The sequence below is a fragment of the Amblyomma americanum genome, chromosome 9, assembly GCF_052857255.1.
Source record: "Amblyomma americanum isolate KBUSLIRL-KWMA chromosome 9, ASM5285725v1, whole genome shotgun sequence".
Classification (NCBI taxonomy): Eukaryota; Metazoa; Arthropoda; class Arachnida; order Ixodida; family Ixodidae; genus Amblyomma; species Amblyomma americanum.
In genome coordinates this window covers 24,050,942-24,069,708 of record NC_135505.1, presented here as the reverse complement: position 1 = coordinate 24,069,708, position 18,767 = coordinate 24,050,942, and the positions used below count along the sequence as shown (strand labels likewise).

Genomic DNA, 18,767 nt, shown 5'->3' with positions numbered 1-18,767 from the left:
GACGCTTTACAGCGCGGAAGCATGGGCGCCGCCATATTTGGTCACGTGACCACTGTTCATTGCTGGCCTTCTGACTCCGCTGCCTGCCTGTGCGGAAGCCTCATCTGCAAGCGCGCTTTACTGCGATAGTACTTATTTTTGCTCGCAAAATGGATGCAGGATGGGTGGATGACACCAAGCTTTGGCCGAAGCTTCAGCGGCCGTGTAAGTGCGCTGTTTTTTTTTTGTATTTTAGGACTCTTTGCTCTTGTTTTTGTGTGAGCCTTCACGCCACATCGCTTTGCTTGGTGACGATGGTATGCTCGCTGTCTGTCTTTTCCCGCTTTTCTAAAGCCAAGAACACTGCTTGGATTTCTGTCCTGGTGTGCTTATGACTGTTTTCGTGCGTGAGTTTAAAGCGAGAACTTCCCAGATTTGATTGCAGCACAAGTTAGTTGCGCAAAGTTGTACTTTTTGTGCAGCTGGCTCGTAATGGCCTCATTCTGCAAAAAATCCCCAACACCTGCGTACCAGTTGCTGACAAATAATGAAAACTAATTATTTGTGTCTGATCGGCCGCGTCAGTCATGCTGCGACCCGCCGCATATGTTTACGATGGCTGAACGGCTGGTATTAGCTCCTGATGATCGACTTTGCATGAAATCGAACTTTTACTCGCTTGCGGAAAGGGTTTCCGAATTTATGCTTTTTGTAGCCTGCCGCAAGGAGCGCGAGATTCAACGTGCACTCGTTTGCAAACAAGTTAGCACTTGAGAAAAGCTCTTTTGCGCTTAACCTACAGCTGCTGCATGGCATCGCGCGATCTATTGCGGTAGCCTTGCGTACGATAAGCGAAGTTTCCAGCGTGGACAGTAAGCCAAAACTGGCAGCCGCTAGTAAAATGCGACGTAAAACTATCAGCACGAGTGACAATATTCCTCACTGCATGTTTCTGCGCCAGTCATGTTAGATCAAAAAAGGTTGGAACTGTGGAGACATTTAATAAGCAGTCCTTTTATTTTGGTTTTGCAAAGTCGAACATCAGGAGCTAATACCAGCCGTTCAACCATCGTAAACATATGCGGCGGGTCGCAGCATGACTGACGCGGCCGATCAGGCACAAATAATTAGTTTTCATTATTTGTCAGCAACTGCAAGCATAAGTGTATTATGCAGAACCTTACTAGATTTCTTGGCATCCAACTTTCAGCATGGGAACAAAGTTTTATTACCACAAAACTAGCTACATAAATAGCACACATGATGACATACTGTACTGATATCATTCTTTATTTCAGTTGTCTACAACTACATGGTTGAAATGCCTGACACAGATGGCAGACCATCCCTCAACTACAGAGGATTTGCTGAAGGCAGCAACCTGCTTGACAGTGGCCATGTTGGCGTGGCACTGTACCAGCAGAAAAATGGCGTGAAGTGCATCAAGGCAAACATCAGGTCGTCGCAAGCAGTGAGCAGGACGTACCAAACACAAATAAATTTTGGACAACCTTTCTCAGCAAGTTGCACATGCAAAGCGGGGCTAAGTGAGCGGTGCAGCCATATTTGTGCACTGCTCATGAAGGTTGTCGAGGCAACATCCAAGGGGCTCACCGGACAGTCATCAACTGACAAAGCGTGTGCATGGAATGCGGCAACAGCGAAGAATGTCACGCCAGCAACAATGGAGGTAGTTTATTGCCATAAGAAAACACAATCGAAGACGCAGCAGTTTTTATCTGAAAAGGAGATGCTCCTTCACTTCGAAAAATGCTCTCTCGACGTCAGCAAGCTTCAGAACACCATGCTACACACTGTTCTGAAGCCACGCAGGAAACTACCCGCAGGTGGTGATGAAGATGGCCGTGCATGTAAGAACATTATTTCCTGATGTTGCGCATGGCTGACTCAACTAAGTGAGTCGAGCAGGCATAGAGGCTATCATTACGTGCAAGTAAGATTGCCATCTAGGTTTTGTTGTTGCATAAGTTTACATTTTGTTCATTTAAATGTAGTCAGTTTATATAAAGACATTATGCATAAAGATTTGCTCTTGCAATGTTCAAAACTGCAGAAATGCAAGTGACATGTGCTTGTGGTTGAACCATCCCAATATACTGGCAGTAATGCTTAACTAGTAATTAGCATTACAGTAGAGCGTGCATCTCGACATTGGAACGTGGTATAGCATCAACAAGACCTCTTTCATACTCATTTATGCAATCTCAGCTGTTCACCATGCACTGCTGAATATGATAGTGCATGAACTACAAGACCTCCTATCAAGTTGTGACAGTTTTTTGTGCGATGACCTCACAAGGTTACTCTTAGCACCTGTGCATAGTTCCTAAGTTCTAGGTGCACCGAGAAACAGCTATTGCTGATGCTGCAGCAGACTTGATTTTTTGCAACGGCTTTTGATTGTAAATACACCTACACATGGCCCTACATTGCATACTGACTGAGTGATTTTCAGGTTTTAGCCCCCATAAGCCTGTTTCGAGTATGCACAAGAAGTCGTTAAATTAAGCAGACCCTTCTTGTACTCCACAGTTCTCCAGCAAGAGCATGGCCAGCATGACTGCAAGCGGCTGTGCCAGTTATGCCAAGATTTCTTCGTCACCAATGTGCTGCTGTCTCCTGAGCAGGCTGCAGCACTGGCAAACCACCCTCAGGGAAGTGCAGCATGGCACAAAGAACGTTTCTTGAGGATAACTGCCAGTGAGGCCCGTAGCATTCCCATCAAAGCTGCCCCTGAGAAGTGGGTATCAAAGCACATACACCCAAGCTTCTATGCTAATGCCAGCACACGGTAAGGAGCCAAATATCTCACTGACTACAGCCTTCGGTGTTGTGCCTCAGTTGCTCTGCATGGCATGCTGAAGTTTATCCCTTGGATTCGAAAATGCTATGGCAAGTTTTATAGTACAAGAACTATTGCTAAATACTGTTTTGCATGTTTGGTTTGATTTGGTTTATTGGGGTTTAACGTCCCAAAGCGACTCAGGCTATGAGGGACGCCGCAGTGAAGGGCTCCGGAAATTTCGACCACCTGGGGTTCTTTAACGTGCACTGACATCGCACAGTACACGGGCCTCTAGAATTTCGCCTCCATCGAAATTTTGCATGTGATGCTGACAATAGAGCGGTTGCAACACTATGCTTTGATTTTGTACAGCAGCACTTTTGCGTATTTGCAGTATGAACTCTCTATTACTGCATTATGCAAAGTGGCAATTTGCAGGCCGAATTTGCCTGCAAAGAATGAAAGTATCACTGTGTGGTTGTAATTTGTGATGTAAATTTCTATTCATTGCTTCCAACAGCAAAGCACAGCCTGACTGCTTGTTCATCGCAAATCGCATGCAAGTTACAAGCCTGAAAGCATGAAATTGGAGGTTGATATTTGTTACGTTGTGAATGCTTGGTTTGTGTATTGCAATATACTAGTCACTGTTGAAGTTACTTTAAGATGAGGGACACTAATTCATTACAACAAGAATGTGATTTTTACATGAAGGTATGGAAGAGAGTCAGAAGCAAAAGCCCGTGCCTGGTACAAGAAAACAAAGACCATGGACGTAGTGGAATGTGGCCTTATCATCCGGCCTGCCACTTCATGGTTTGGAGCCAGCCCTGATGGCATAATTCCAGACTCGGACACAGTGCTGGAAATAAAGTGCCCGACACCACTGACTGTGCAAAAGCATGGTAGCCTTGATGCCCTGTTTAAGAGCGGAAAATATGACGTGATTAAGAAGGAGAACAAACTCACACTCAGCAAGGCCGGGAAGAACAGATATTACCTGCACGTACAGTTGCAGCTGTTCTGCTGCGAGAGAAGTCGGTGCGACTTCGTGATTTGGGCACCGAACGAGGCATATATTATCGAGGTGCCCTATGACAAGGAGTTCATAAGTAAGCAAGTGGCACATCTTGAGGACTTCTATTTTTCACACCTGCTGCCAGCAGTTGTTGACAGCAAGCAATGAACACATTTCTATTGGAATAAATTTACAAGATTTGACTAATTGTCTTGTCATTAAGACAATTTGACCCGGTTTATTTGTGCATGCAACATCAGAATTATCAAATACATCTCTGAACATACAACAAAACAAAAGCAGGCATAGAACAAAAACCAACAGGCTCGTACCCTCACCTGGTACTGAACATTTCTCATCATCCCAAAGTGAACACAGGGAGTACAAGCAGTAAATCTTCAAAGAATGACATCTCCAATATGGTATCAACAAAGGTTTCCATCGGGCAAGCCAATGCAGAAACTCCCCAACATAACTTTCCATTGCATTTTTTTTTTCTGGGTTTCAAGTAGACACCAGATGGTTTTTGTTGTCAATGTTTTATTGTTCCCGCTTGTTTATTTTCTCTGCCTATTACTGCATGCGATTTATATTGGCTGTTTGTTTCCTCGCAGTATGACTTAGCCCTGTATGCTATGCTGTATTAATGTGTTCCTTTTATGTTGATCGAAACTTTGTTCAACGATGTGACTGTACCTGCTGTTGAGTGATGTGTTTGGGAAGGGGGGAAGGGGGCCGACACTGAGTCAGGCATTAATTTGCCTTTATGTCTGCCTCCTAGGCACCTATTACTGCTGCCTGAATAAAATGACTTTGACTTTGACTTTGACTTTGACCTACACTGTACACACAGCCGCAAAGCAAGTGCCCCTAAGTGCACCAGCAAGACAATGAAATAGGCTCAGAACATCAACCTTGGCAGCTCGAACGTACTTTGCAAGTGATTCCAACTTCAGTTCCTCAAGGAGGAAGAGTGCTTTAGAGTTTGCTCTTCCTGGACAAAAGGTAGCGGACCTGAAATTGCTGAAAAACACTTTGGTAATCAGACGGCATGAAAAAAAGGCTCCAACGTGAGTTGTTTGTAGCAGCTAAGATAGCTCAGAGCCATCAGTGAAATAGCTAGCAAAATACCTGAATAGCATATCCCTGACAGATATTCTTAGGGTCATCAACAGCAGCCTGCCAGTACACCAGCATGCTTGAGTTAATTACATAAGAGTTGTATCTTGGAAGTATTCACCTATGGGGCAGAAACTCTGAAGCTAATGAAAATGCTTAAAATTAAATTGAGAGCAATGTGAGCTATGGATAGAGACAGCAAACAAGTGGGTTGGGTTAGGGAATAAATGCAAGTTAATGATATCCTAGCTGAAACAGAAATTGCCATCAGCAAAGCATGTAATATGGAGAGCTGATAACCAATGGCATCAAGGGTGGCAGAGTCAGATGGGCAGTTAAAATTGGCAAGTTTGCTAGCTACAGCTAGCCCAGGAGATTTAACGATTTAACTGAATGCAATTTTGAGGAGCCTTTCTCTTGCAGTGAACATGGTTACGTTAATCAGTGAACAGAGAACATGGCAGGTGCATAAAAACAAGAGACGACTAGATGATGTGGCTACTCCACATAAATCTCCATGCCTCATTCAGGTGTGTTGTCTACCACTTCCAGCTGCTTGCCTGGATGCGATGGTGACTGAGCACCAGGTTCTGACGCATCACCATGATCTCTAATCAAATTCGGTTGCAGGTTGCAGAGCCCAGCGATGGCAACAAGTACATCATTTGCGAGGGGTTTCTTTGTGAATATACTAGCAGGGAATTGCTTCAAAATCCTGAAGCATTTGAGACGCCTTATTGATCGCTCAACATGAATCCGAAGCCTTGCCAGGCGACGCGAACTTACTACATCTGAACGACAAATCTGCGGCCGGCCTTTGGAAAAGCTTGGGAGTGAAACTTTAACAGATGGTGGGAGCAGGTCATCTATGTTAAAGCCACGGTCAGCGAGGACTTCGTCGCCTTGCGTCAGGTGGTCTAAAAAACCACTGTCCAAAGTGATGAAACGATCGCTTGCACGGCCACCATACGGTTTTGACAAAAACATAATAAACCCACTTGGTGCAATGACGTGAATAATTTTGGCCGTATTGTGCGATTTGTAGGAACTGTAAGTTGTATTTCTTCGGTGCAGTTGCCCAGGTCTGCCAATGAAAATTTCGAAACAGTCCACAATGCAAGTTACGAAGTAATTCTCCTCAAAAACATAAGGCAATGTCCTCCTGATTGCTGTTCTTGGCAGCCAGAACACTAAGAACTCTCTGGCAAACTTGGCAAGTTTTGTTACAATGAAGCAGAAAATCCTGCTAATGGCTGCAGTGGATGCACCAAAACGTAAGCTAAGGTCATTAAGCAATAGGCCAAGACGCAGCCGCATCAGTGCAAGTAGGATTTGGTCCTCAAAGGGCATAGTGAAAGGGCTCTTCACAATAGTGGAAAGAGTCCAAACCAGTTCGTCAAATACTACTTTTGACAGACCTGTAAAGAAGCGGAAGTGACTTGGTGCAAGTGTTGAGTATGCACTGAATATAGTCTGGCAAGCACTGTCTGCAGTGACCGGGGCCTGCCTGCGAGTGGTTGCATACAAATGGTCATGAGCAGCCGCTGGCTCCACTTGAGTTCCTTTTTCTGATGTTTCGGTAATCTTGCATCTGCAGCCACAGGCCAAGCAGCCATCAACGAGACTCTCAGCTCCTTCTCTCCTGTACAACGAAGGATGTGGAGGAAAGTGAGACAATATTTAGCATAGTAGTATGAGCTAACAAGCACACAGAATAAAATTACCATGCCGTGCAACGGTTATACTACAGGGAAACAAATAGAGTGTTCTGGCTGTTTAATTGTGGTCTGCATCGTACTCCTGTAACAACTTGCAGAGGTATTGAAAGCTTTAAAGGGACACTGAAAGAAAATTGAAACTGGCCTCTATAGATAAGGTACTGTGTTCTAATCACAAATGCTAAGCGAACACTGAGCTTTTATGAATGGGAAAAAAACTAAATACAGGGATTCCCATCATTGGCTGACAATATTCAGAGTTTTCCTCAGTAGCCCGTGAAACAGTGCTAATGCAGCAAACTGTCAAGCTTAAAGCAGACGACGAACCTGTGCAGTGGCATGGCTGAGCATTGTATGTACATGCACTGACTGAAATCAAGTCTGCTCTCATGTGCATTGATTGCTTTTTGTTCAGAATTGCACAGCAGTAAACACCAAGCAACGTGAAAAAGTCTAGTTCCAAACATACATAGCAGCGTGTGGCAACCACCATCTCATGGGAAAAAGAATGAAAAGATAGTAATTGCTTCATTGAAATGCAGACTGTGTATGCCTGCAGAGATAGGCATAACTCCTGCGCACATGGCAGCAAGAGATGCACAATCCGGGTCCAGGCAATAAGCTGTAACTGGGCTAGCCTATATGAGTGGTTGCAAGAAATTTTACTGTTAACTGAACATGACAATGCTAAAGATGGCAAAACTAGTAAGCAAGCTTACAATCACCATTTCATGATATCAGCAACTTTATTTGTGAACAGATTCTGCTGTTCTTAACCCTTTCACACGCCATTTCTTTTTTTCTATTCAAAAGGAGCACTCCCACCAAAAAGGCATCTTCAAGCATTGACAAAGACAGTTTGTTAGTTCTCAAGGGCAAAATACTAGTAGAGGTGCCATTATGGAAATAGCAACAATAAAAATTATGAGACTTATGAACGATTGTGGGACTAATTTCTATTTCGGAGGTGCACATTACGCTTGAAATCCAAAAAAAATTTATGTCACTAATGGCGGCAAACTATATTTGCACAAAAATGGTAGATGGCATGCTACCCCGCTGACGAAATTGCTGAATATTGTTTACTTCAGTCACTGTATGACATAAAAACATCTTATTTGCGACGTGAAGGATGAAAAATTCACTTGGAACGAAGAAAGCACTGCTAAGTGCAGCACACTCTCCGCTAAAGGTAATATCCATAGCGTACCACAGGTTTAAACTCTTCATATAACTAGTGAAAGCAAACGTGCATATTGTGCACCCAAGACAGACTTGCATAAAAGCATGTAAATGAGAACCAATGAAGGATAATTCACACCACTTTACCGTACCTATGTGATGCATCCTCTGTTGCAATGTAGATAGGCAGGTGATCATCAGCTGCAGCACTCTCTTCATCTTGCTCGTCTGATAAATGGTGTGACGAAGGTTCAGCTGTTGAACAGGTCTCAGGCTCCAAAGGTTTGACATCGTGCCACACCAGCTTCCTTCTTCCCTTGTGGTGAGCAGTCTAAAATATTGCAGAGTATGAAAATACAAAAGAATAAATAAACTGCAGTTCAGAACAAACCTCCGAAAGCCATACCGGTGTTCCAAGGTGCAGTGTTGGGTACGGGTTGTCTTTAGAAGGGCGCCCATCAATGAAATGAACTGAGCATACCTGCAAGAAATGTGTATGAAGGCCACTTAAGTTCTGACAACCAGTGCAAGCGGACTACGTCAAACACCACAAATACAAGGAAATATGTGATATGGTCATTCTAACTAAACATGTAATATGGTCATTCCATGCAACTGTCCAGGCATTGCACTTCTCCTTTGTGCTCTTCAAAAATATTGCACCATAATATTTTCACAATGCATATTTGAGAAGTTTTGTTTTCCATAAACCGGGGCACACAACCAAGAAAAATTTTTTCAACCGGCGTTTGCACTCACTCAAAGGTAGCCCAACAGCATTCCTCGGATGTGCGATGCCAATATTCATAAACGAAAAAAAGTCCAGCACAATGCCTGGAAAGCTTCTGGCCGTATTATGAAATCGCCTATCTCACGTGCGCAAACACACGTACGTAGTACCTCCCCGTTGTGGCGAAAATGAAATGCAGCCAGCACCGCACATTCGCGTAAGTATTTCGAAACGAGATGGTAGAGATAAGGTACTTACAATGGAAAGGATCTACGCTTCAAGCGCGAATGCACAACCGACTCGAAAGGCACCGACTAAACGCGGACATATATGTACGTACATCATGTACATACATCAGCCCGTTTAGCTCGGTCCTAGGTTAGATCATTTTTACAATTAAAACAGCAGGCTCTAAGCCGTACTACCCTACTCTCAGATGAACACTGAATGCAAGGTGACTGAAACGATACTGGCAAACCAAAACCTCCCGTCAGACCATGCACAGAAATTCATTTGAACAGCGGCTCGAGCGCGCAGGTGACTGCCGGCGTTACAGGTATACCGTCAGCAAACAACCCGAGCAACCGGTGTTTTCACTTTTATCATGTGTACTCACCCTAGCCGATAAGCCGGGGTTGAAGTCTTTCCTCTGTAGATTCGCAATCCAGTGCTGTTGTACCAACTTGTTCTTCTCTCCTTGCGGAAATCTATGCATTGCAAAAGGCCTAGTGCACGGACAATCTTCGTGAAGTTGAGGCCCGTGCGTTTCGCAAACAGATACATTCCAAACCTTCAAATCTGCGTCGCAGTTCTTACAATCGAACACGGAACACGTTTTGCCTCTGCTTTTCCACATTTTGGCCGCAGAGCATAGCGGATACAGCAGCGAAGTCAGCAGCCCGTAGGCACCACCTGCAGTCGCCTGCTATACAGAAGGCCACTGATGTCGCGACGGCGGTGGCGCCGGGAGTGTCCACTAGGCGAACTGCTCTTTGTAAACGGTCTATACTTTTCTCTTGAGAGATATTAGTGGACTGCCATTCATGATCTCAGAGAACCTGCCATATGAGCTCCGCCTCATTCTAATTCTTCAAGTTATTTCCCTCTTATGATTCCGATCAGCGGCCATTACCTGCCCTAAGTAAACCTATTCCCTTACCACTTCCAGACCATCGCTACCGATTGTGAACTGTTGTTTCCTTGCAATACTGTTGAATATTACTTTGGTCTTCAGTGTGTTAATTTTAAGACCTACCGTTCTGCTCTGCCTAACTCGACCACGTTTTGCATTCATCTCCTGAGTGACAAAGCAAGGCAATGTCATCAGCGAATCGCAAATTACTTAGGTTTTCGACATTAACTCTTATCCCAAATTAATCACAATCCAGTTCACAAAGCACCTGCTGTAAACAGGCGCTGAATAGCATTGGCGAGATCGTGTTTCATTGCCTGTACTTTTCATAAGCTTTCAGCAGCGCCTCCACAAGGCATGCCTAGCGCACCTAAATCGCCTCCAATGACGCGAGCCTGGCCATATGTCAAGGACATCAGCATCAATGGGAGGAGAAGCATTCGCTCCGTTGACCTGTGCAACTGCGCAACCAAGGCCATGTTCCAGGTCGCGTCAACCACTGGTGGCATGCGATCTCGCTCGGTCTGCGCACATAGAATTAGCACGTGTTGTTTCTGACGTTGACGGGAAAATAACTGATGGATCTGCTCTCATCCAGTGGGCGAGTTATGGAAACTCACCGGTTTGGAAAGTCTAGCTGCGTGAAACTAGTGTTTCGCAAATCTCAAAACCTGAGCCAATTAGGCGCAGCGCGCACAAGCAAGACAGCATATTTGCGTTGTGGTGGCGCCGTTGTGCACCGTAGTGCAGCGTAGTGCACCATTTGCGATGGACATCATGAGGCAACTTTTAGGAAGTATCTTTAGCCGAACACTGCAATGAAAATACTAAACATTTTCACCAGGTATCACTTAATTCACTGTGGGGCAGAAAACGCGGTTCGTCACACGAGAATTCTCGATTGCAGTCGGGAGAAGAATACGATCTCAGCGAATGGGACGATGCCCTTTTCAAACAAGCGAATGCTCTCCAGAGGCGACGGGCTCCAACTCTGGGAGTGATGCTTCGCGGGCGCCAAGCTGAAGCTCTTTCGCCCATGCGTCAGGCTGTTGTGTCCTCAAGATATGACCACATCAAGGCGATGCTTAAACTGATGGTAAGTGACCTACAAGTGACGACTGCTCTGTTGCTGAAGACCCGTTCACTGAGCTTCGCATCGTTGTAGTAGTAGTAGTAGTAGTAGTAGTAGTAGTAGTAGTAGTAGTAGTAGTAGTAGTAGTAGTAGTAGTAGTAGTAGTAGTAGTAGTAGTAGCATTAGTAGTAGCAGTAGCAGTAGCAGTAGTGGTGGTGGTGGTGGTGTTTAACCGGAAGGTGCTTGCAGTGCAAGAAGAAGATGGCGAGAACGTAAAAATGTGTGACCGGTAGGTGGTTACCGGGGCAAGAGGAGGCTGTAGCGAGAGCAGAGGAATCCGCAACCAGAAGTTAGTTACCGCGGAAGGAGCAGGAGGAGGGTAATCTGACTGCTTGTTTTGCATTGTCCGTGTTTATTTCTTTACACATTTCGTTTTTTTTAAGCATCGGGCCGCTGTTTCCTTAAGCAGGGGTAATTTTGCGAAGACTTGTAATTATTGTTCATGCTCAAAGGTGGCGCGGCTTTACCGCTTTGGATGTGATGCAAGATTCGACCTGATTTATCTCGAACGATCGCAGCCACATGCAACCCCTTCTACGTTGTTCTAGATTGTTGCGGTTACTTTTCCTGCTCTTCTATCGAAAGTTATTTGTCAGCTCTAAGCTCAGCGTGACCGAGGGCTATGGTGATTTTGTCTTTCCACGGTAGCCGAGCACATTTGTTGCTATCGCCGCCACAGAGTTGCTCAGTTCCTTGTGGAAGCAAGTAAGCTCAGTAAAGAGTTCGTTCAAACGACCCCTCAGTCTGCTTACCTGTTCTCTTCGGCGTCATCACCAGCACTTGACAATATTTTGTAATTTAGATCGTTGAGGCAATTTAAAGTTGTGTTGAGTCGAGTTGTATGTCCTCCATGTTCTCTCCCGTTGTCTGCGAGCGCTGTTTCTCTCATAATACAGTACATTACAAATGCATTGCTAGCACAGCCTTTTTTCGCTAAGGGTTATGCTTTCGCTAAAAAGGAAATAATGTTTTACGAGTACGTATACGTCTAAATGACATGACGGCGAAGTGAGTAGGTTCCAAAGCGAACTACTTCCCAGATTCAACCCTAGGGCCGTATTCTACAGTGTGTCCTAGCCAATTTTAGCCAAGGTTTAAAAATATGCCACGACACTTTAAGACGACGCGACCAGATGCATGTTGCTGGCGTTTCTATCGAGCAACTCACACTATTTTTGTATTGTGCTTAATTTCATAATTAGTTTCAAGTTTAAAGTTTAAAGTTTATTTTATTTACGTCATAGATGTGGGTAGGTCCGGGTAAAAAGTGATCGCAGATCACTTGAGGGACCCCCGGACCCCCCTTTACATGGGATACAGCAGGAAATATGAGTACTATGTAAGAGATTGCAAACATAGGAAGATCGGCCAACACTATAGACAAAACGTTTTACACAGACACAGATATACGTACAAATATTTTATACATGAAAAAAATATATATACTGAAGCAGCGTTTTATTGCTTATGTAAAGGCGGCTCTCATTTCGTTCAATCTGCTTTTTGAAATTTCGACATTCATAGACTGCATTTGGTTTAAAAACTGTGGCATATTGTAACGTAACATCTGATTCCCATAGTTGGTGCGGCAAAAAGGAATAAACCATTTTTCTGTATTGCGCAGGGTATAAGCTGGTATAGTTTTGAGTGGGACAAGTCAAGTCTAGAAACCCTCGATTATTATATTGCAGAGATTTTTTGTATCTGGTTACTAAGCGATATTGGTACAAGCTATGAACTGGGATAATCTGGTAGTGTGAAAATAAGCGATCGGTAGGGGCATGGTAGTCAACTTTGGCAATGTAACGGACAGGTTTTTTTTTGCAGCATGTAAATTTTATGCATATTTGTTTCTGTTTTAGTGCCCCAAACCAAAAAAAACAGTAGTTTAAATTAGACAAAGAAATGACAATATATATTTTAATTTGACTGAGACAGGAAGGAAGCATCGGAATTTAGCGAGAATACCAACGCACCGTGACAGATGAGCGACGACAGTATCAACTTGGGCGTTTGAGTTCATGTGATTGTGAAAAGTATTCCTAGTGTTTTAATCATATCTTTGAGTTCTGTGCTGGTGCTCCCAAGCTTTATGTCGAAGTTCTGAATAATTGCTGATTGCCTTGGATGAAAAATCACGGCTTTAGTGTTTTCAGTGTTTAAAAAAAGTAGTGCATTATTTGCACTCCAGGATTTTAATCTATTCATTGCGTCATTCATAACTGGGAAAAGAAGCTGAAACGAGGTGCCTTGAAAAAACAAGCTTGTAACATCTGCGTAAATGACATATTTTGGTTTATCATGTATTGTAACGATATCAATCATATATAACATGAGCAAGAGAGGCCCTAAAATGCTGCCTTGTGGCACACCAGTACAAACTGCTTGAGATGATGACAGATGGGACCCTATTTGGACTTTCTGATAACGATGTTGAAGGTAAGACTTTACAAGGTTTAGGGGCGTTCCGCGTATGCCGTATAATTCTAGTTTCTGAAGTAAGACACGATGATTGAGGCTTTCGAAAGCCTTTGAAAAGTCTACAAAGACTCTTATACAGATTTATCGATTTTCAATTGCATCCAGTATGATTTCTTTTTGTGTTAATAATGCCTTTTCGGTTGATTTCCCGTAAATAAAGCCATGCTGGGAAGGGAAAAAAGATTGAACTTTATGCAAAAATTAATTATTCTTTCGTAGATTATTCTCTCTAATCCTTTTTAAATGTCTGGTAATATTCAGATTGGTAGATAATTAGACATATCAGTTTTATCTCCCTTTTTGTAGACGATAACTTTTGATACTTGCATTAACTTTGCGAATAAACCAGTAGATAGGGCGAGATTTTAAATGTGGGTGAGAATAGAAGCTTTGCAGTCAAATACGCATTTAACGGCGCAATTTGAATGTTATATACATCACTAGCTCTGCTATTACTTAGGGAGGCAAAAATACTGCAAACTTCATTTTTATTGGTAGGATCTAAAAAGACACTGATCATTGGCTTTTATATTAGGATTTACAGTTTTCGGGAGGTTTTTGTGAAACAGTATCCTTAAAAAAATGATTGAACTTTTCTTGAAGCTTGATTCCTTCCACCTTATGACCTTCGAGAGTAAGACTAGTAACACCTGCAGAACTTGATTTGCAATCAAGTAGTTTGTTTATTTTCATCTGTTTGTTTATTTTCATCCAGATTTGAGCGCTTCCATCGCAAGTTTCGCTCCCAAACTCGTTCTGCAGATATTTTCTTTTTTCATTTCTTAAATGAGTAGTTTATTTATTACGATACTCTTTGAGTCTTTGTCGATCAGCCAGCGACTTCGTTTTCAGAAATTTCTTGAACAACTTGGATTTTCTTTTAATCATCTTTAGAGACTCGTGGTTGATCCAAGGTTTACGATTTCTTCATGACTTCTTGATCACCTTTTCTTTAAAATGTTCATGATATAATGACTTAAAACGAGAAATGAATAGCTCATATGCATCATCGGTGGCATCGGAAGAGAATACATCATTCCAACTTTCGGTTATAATACTTTAACGAAACGCTTCAAGAGTCACAGGTTTGATGCACCGTGCTGTTTTCACGGCGGGTAAATCAGTTGTTTGCTTTTTGATGCCCCGTACAAGTACTTAAATCGGGTAATGGTCACTAATATCACAGCATAGAACTCCGGAGAAAACATAACTACTATTTATGTTAGTTACAAAATATCAAGAAGGGTAGCAGTTTGCATTGTGACGCGGGTTGCAGTTTGGGTTAAAATTAGATGGCCACTGGACTCTACCGTTGATACAAACGTCATTTGAGCAGGAGATGGCTTCAGTAAGTTGATATTGAGATCTCCACCGAGAATTAGGTTAAGATTTTTTTGGTTGACATAATTCAGCAAGTGATATATATGATAAATACATCAACAACAGAATCCGGTGGCCTATACATGACTGAAAACACATTTCTTTGCGACACAACTTTAAACATTCTACATTATCACTTATGAAAGAAAAGTCAGGTGCAATATCACAGTTTATAGCAATTTTCATTAGTATTGCCGCTCCATTCCCATGTTTAGATGTCCGATTTAGGAAGAACGTTTGGTAGCAGTCTCGTTTGTAAACTTCAGTGGTGTGTGTGTACCAAGTTTCGTTCAAAAATATGGCATCGAATTCAAAACTAAATTCATCAAGAAAGACGGATAGTTCGTCTTCTTTATGTCTTGTAGACCGAATGTTTAGATGAAAGCAGGTTAGATATACGTCGGTGTAAGAGCGTTTTACAGCGTTTACGTCACGGGGTAAAACTACCATGCTAAAAAACGAAGAAGCACCTGATGTCTTTACGCATGCAATTTTTGCCAGATCCTGTTCGTCTCGAATGCGAAATGTAGATCACGATTCGTCTTCCTTAGCCAGGATTTTACCGCCAACTGTCCAAACAAAGCTCCAGTCTGCGGCCTTCTGTGCTACAGCCTTACTCAACAGGGCTTTGAGAGCCGAGCAGAGATGCTCATTTATGTATATTGGTCTTTAGATTGAGTATTCCAAATCCTCCCTTGCAATTCTCATTTTCTTTGCTTTTTGAAGTACTTTGCCACGCTTGCAACGGTTCCTAAACTGCAAAATGATGTTAGGAGTTGTATTTGAATGTTTTCCCGGCGATGCGACGACACACTCCAATGTCTGATTCAGTTGTCGGTTCGTTTATCAGCACGCCGATTTGATTCAAGGTCTTGGAAAGATCTTCATCTGCCTCCTTTGTTATGCCTTTTATGTCTAGATTGCATTTATAGAGTACTGCTCTGAAGCAGTCGAGATTAATTAACTTCGCAAGCAATGAGGACAGTCGAAAAAGTCCAATGAGAAAGTTGTAGAACAGTCCGCGAAACGTCCATTTGAACAGTTTCTAACTTTTCTTCTATTACGTATCGACTTTTTTTCCTCGCTGTCTGTGAATTTCCGCGAAATACAAAAAATACCACATGATATGTCCACTTACGCGCCGCGATTGCAGTGCTCTCAAACGTTCCACGTAGGAACGAACAGATCGTTTAGCCTGATGTGCTGCTGCTTAAAAAGACAATAGGGCTGTGACGCAAGCGCTGGCTGTGCGATTTACGCCAGCGCAATAGATAATGATTGTGTCCGCTTGTAGCTATCAAGCGCCGCAAGGGAGGCATACCGCTGGCCTATGGGGAACCTGCGCTGCCAAGGTGGCCCTGCAATTGTTCCATTTGGTTACTCAAAACTGCTTTTGTCAGCCGCCTGGGCCGCTGCAAACGCGAGAACGCATTCTGCATGATTAGATACCCGCGTTTGGCTGACAGCATTCATTGCCTAGCTTCTTTCGGCGTAGCCCAGATAGCTGACGCACGGTGCGTGCGCCTTTGACAGAGCGCGCAGGCTCACGCCAATAAGCGCCTGAAGGTGGCGCGGAAAAGTACTAAGAGTACCAAAACTGCTTGCTCTTCTCGCTAGGCAGTGTGTTATGGCGCTGCAATCGTCGCCGCAAACTTCAGCGCAAGTTCCCCATATCGACAGCCAGCTGCTGCGTCGTGGCCTGTCACCTTTTAAGCGGTAGCACACTATACTAAATGACCTGTTCGTTCCTACACGGACCGTTCGAGAGCACTGCAGTCGCAGCGCACAAGTGGACAGGTCACGTGATTTTTTTTAAATTTGGCGGACGTCTGCAATGAGTGAAAAATGCCGATACGTAACAGATGGAAAGTTAGAAACTGTTCAATTGGACGTTTCGCTGACCGTCCTACAACTTTCTCATTGGACTTTTTCACCTATCTTCATTACTTGCGAAGTTGGCTAATTAATTTCGGCTAATTATGCAAACAGGCACCATACAAAAATAGCGTTAGTTGCTCTATACAATAGCCATCAACATGCATTTAGTCGTGTCGTCTTAGAGTTCAGCTTCATATCTTTAAACTCTGGGTAAAGTTAGCTAGGACACCCTGTATAAGGAATTCATTATCCATTTTCTATGTCGAATCCATTTAGTTCTCTCGCATTGGCCACTCTTCTTCGGTGACGCTGCCGCGGCTTTCAACCGTCAGTGGGAAGCGACTTAACAACTGGCTCGTTGGCTTTGGATGCGACATTTTGTGGTTCGGTCGCCATGAGCCGATGGTAAGGTAGCATCCCACCTAGGCTTGGGAGCCGCGGTAGTGTAATCGAACAGCAGGGACCAATGCGAGAATAGCCAAATGGATTCGAAATGCAATATTATAAACTGATCCTTATATACGGCCCCAGGGCCCTTCACCATCTCCACACAGTAAGGCTTATAGCATATAGAATTATTGTAGAATACTCGCAGATCAACACGGTGACGCCTATGACAAGGAGGTCCATGCTAATGGCACTAAAATCACCTGTAGCCTTCACGCCTTCTTGTTGCATTCGATACAAGCTAGCAACAAGCTGGCCACAAGTGGTGTGATCCGTGACCAAGACCGCATCTTTGGCCTGCACAGGTTTACGATTCCAAATTTCATTTAAAGGGGTTATGACATGGTCTATCAACAAATCGCGCTTTTACGTTGCAGCTATCTACGTTGTAGCTATATGGCCACGACGTAATTACGCGTACTTAAAGAAGTAGCACTGTGCGCGCGCATTCGGGCTAGAAATTGCAATTGTAGTCTATTACAACTTATGTCCGCGGTGAAGCTCCGCTCACATTCAGGACCTCCATAAAGAATTCCTCCGCGACAAAAATGTAGTCCGTTGTTCAGCCTTTCTTTGTTCGTTAACGAAAATCTAATCACAAGAAAACATACAAGACCTAGAATTTCGATAACTGGCTTGTTTAATATAGTCAAATATTGAAAAGTTGATACAGTACGCCACGGGCCGTGGCCCAGTGTTAGCCACTGCTGCTTTCTTTTTAAGTTTTATCTAACTATAGATGTAATCGGCTCTAAGCCCCTCCCCAGCACAGTGATGACCATTCTGAAGCGGCCTGACTGACGTCAGGACCCGACAGCTCCGTCGTCTGCTCCAACACTGCCGCGCGCCCTGTATAGAGCGGAGCGGAGCGCGCGCCTGAGCGAGTCCGCGCGTGGCACATTGTGGTGAAGTCGCCGAGACCGGGCAGAAGCTAGACAGAAAAACGAAAGACCTTTTTTGCTTTGTCCCGCAGGCATGGGATGTAAACTGCCCTGCCTCACCCCTCCGCACCCTTACCCTGGACAACGAACTACCCACCCCCCTACGTTCACTACGCACAGTGCACAGTTCAGTAGTTCAGGCGCGGGCAAGCCCGTGGCCGTCGGCTTATGTCGACACGGACTGCGAGTGCTGCCTGGCTGTCTCAATGATTCAGGATAAATAAATTACAAGTTACTCGCCGCACCAAATGAGCTCATATTTTTCCCACTTGTTCCGAGATGCATAGCGAGCAATATGCAATGAAAAGCTTGACTCCAAAAAACTGTGTCAAGACCCCTTTAAGGTTCAGTGGCGTCACGCAAATGGTCCCACCGTTTAAAGACTTGGTGTCGCTTATACCGAAAGGTTCCTGCACAAGAATGGAAACAAAATTTGCCAAAAGTACTTGTAATTCTAGGTCTCAGGGACTTCTCGTCAAAGCCTTTTCTAGTGATCTTACTAGACTTCTAGAAAGAGAGCACTTGAAGCAGTTCTTCAACACTTACAATCTGGCACTCTTTTCAAGGAAAAATTGAACTGTGCACTGCGGACGCACAGAGCTAAGTACAGATCGAGCACTTCATATCTTTTATTCAGCTATAACAGCCACATCATTTGGCATTTCCATGAATTTACGCGCACCGAAAACTTTTCTGGTCGTCTAGACCAAGAAACAATCAGCTCTTCTTAAGGAGAGTTCGCGGGCTGCCTTTTTTTTCGCTATGCTGGTCTCAAATTGACTGCCGGCTATGGTTGTCTGCTCAAAGTGCTAATTCTTATCCAA

At 43.8% G+C, this 18,767-nt stretch overlaps 1 protein-coding gene across 5 annotated transcripts in view; it reads right to left on the bottom strand.

Moving 5' to 3' along the window:
• Positions 1-18,767, bottom strand: part of LOC144103928 (uncharacterized) — a 112,889-nt gene that overhangs the window by 48,386 nt on the left and 45,736 nt on the right. Inside the window, exons 2-5 of one of the 5 annotated variants that reach the window (XM_077636645.1) lie at positions 9,169-9,277; positions 8,229-8,303; positions 7,975-8,153; positions 3,819-6,564 (exon numbers count right to left, since the gene is read on the bottom strand). The exons of 3 other annotated variants lie outside the window; for them this stretch is intronic. In XM_077636645.1, coding sequence (XP_077492771.1) covers positions 5,445-6,564; positions 7,975-8,153; positions 8,229-8,303; positions 9,169-9,267 — 1,473 coding nt within the window. In that variant the 5' untranslated portion in view covers positions 9,268-9,277 and the 3' untranslated portion in view covers positions 3,819-5,444. Of the gene's footprint in view, positions 1-3,818; positions 6,565-7,974; positions 8,154-8,228; positions 8,304-9,168; positions 9,278-17,114; positions 17,934-18,767 lie in introns of those variants that run through there. One more of the 5 variants, XM_077636649.1, reaches the window with a different exon arrangement.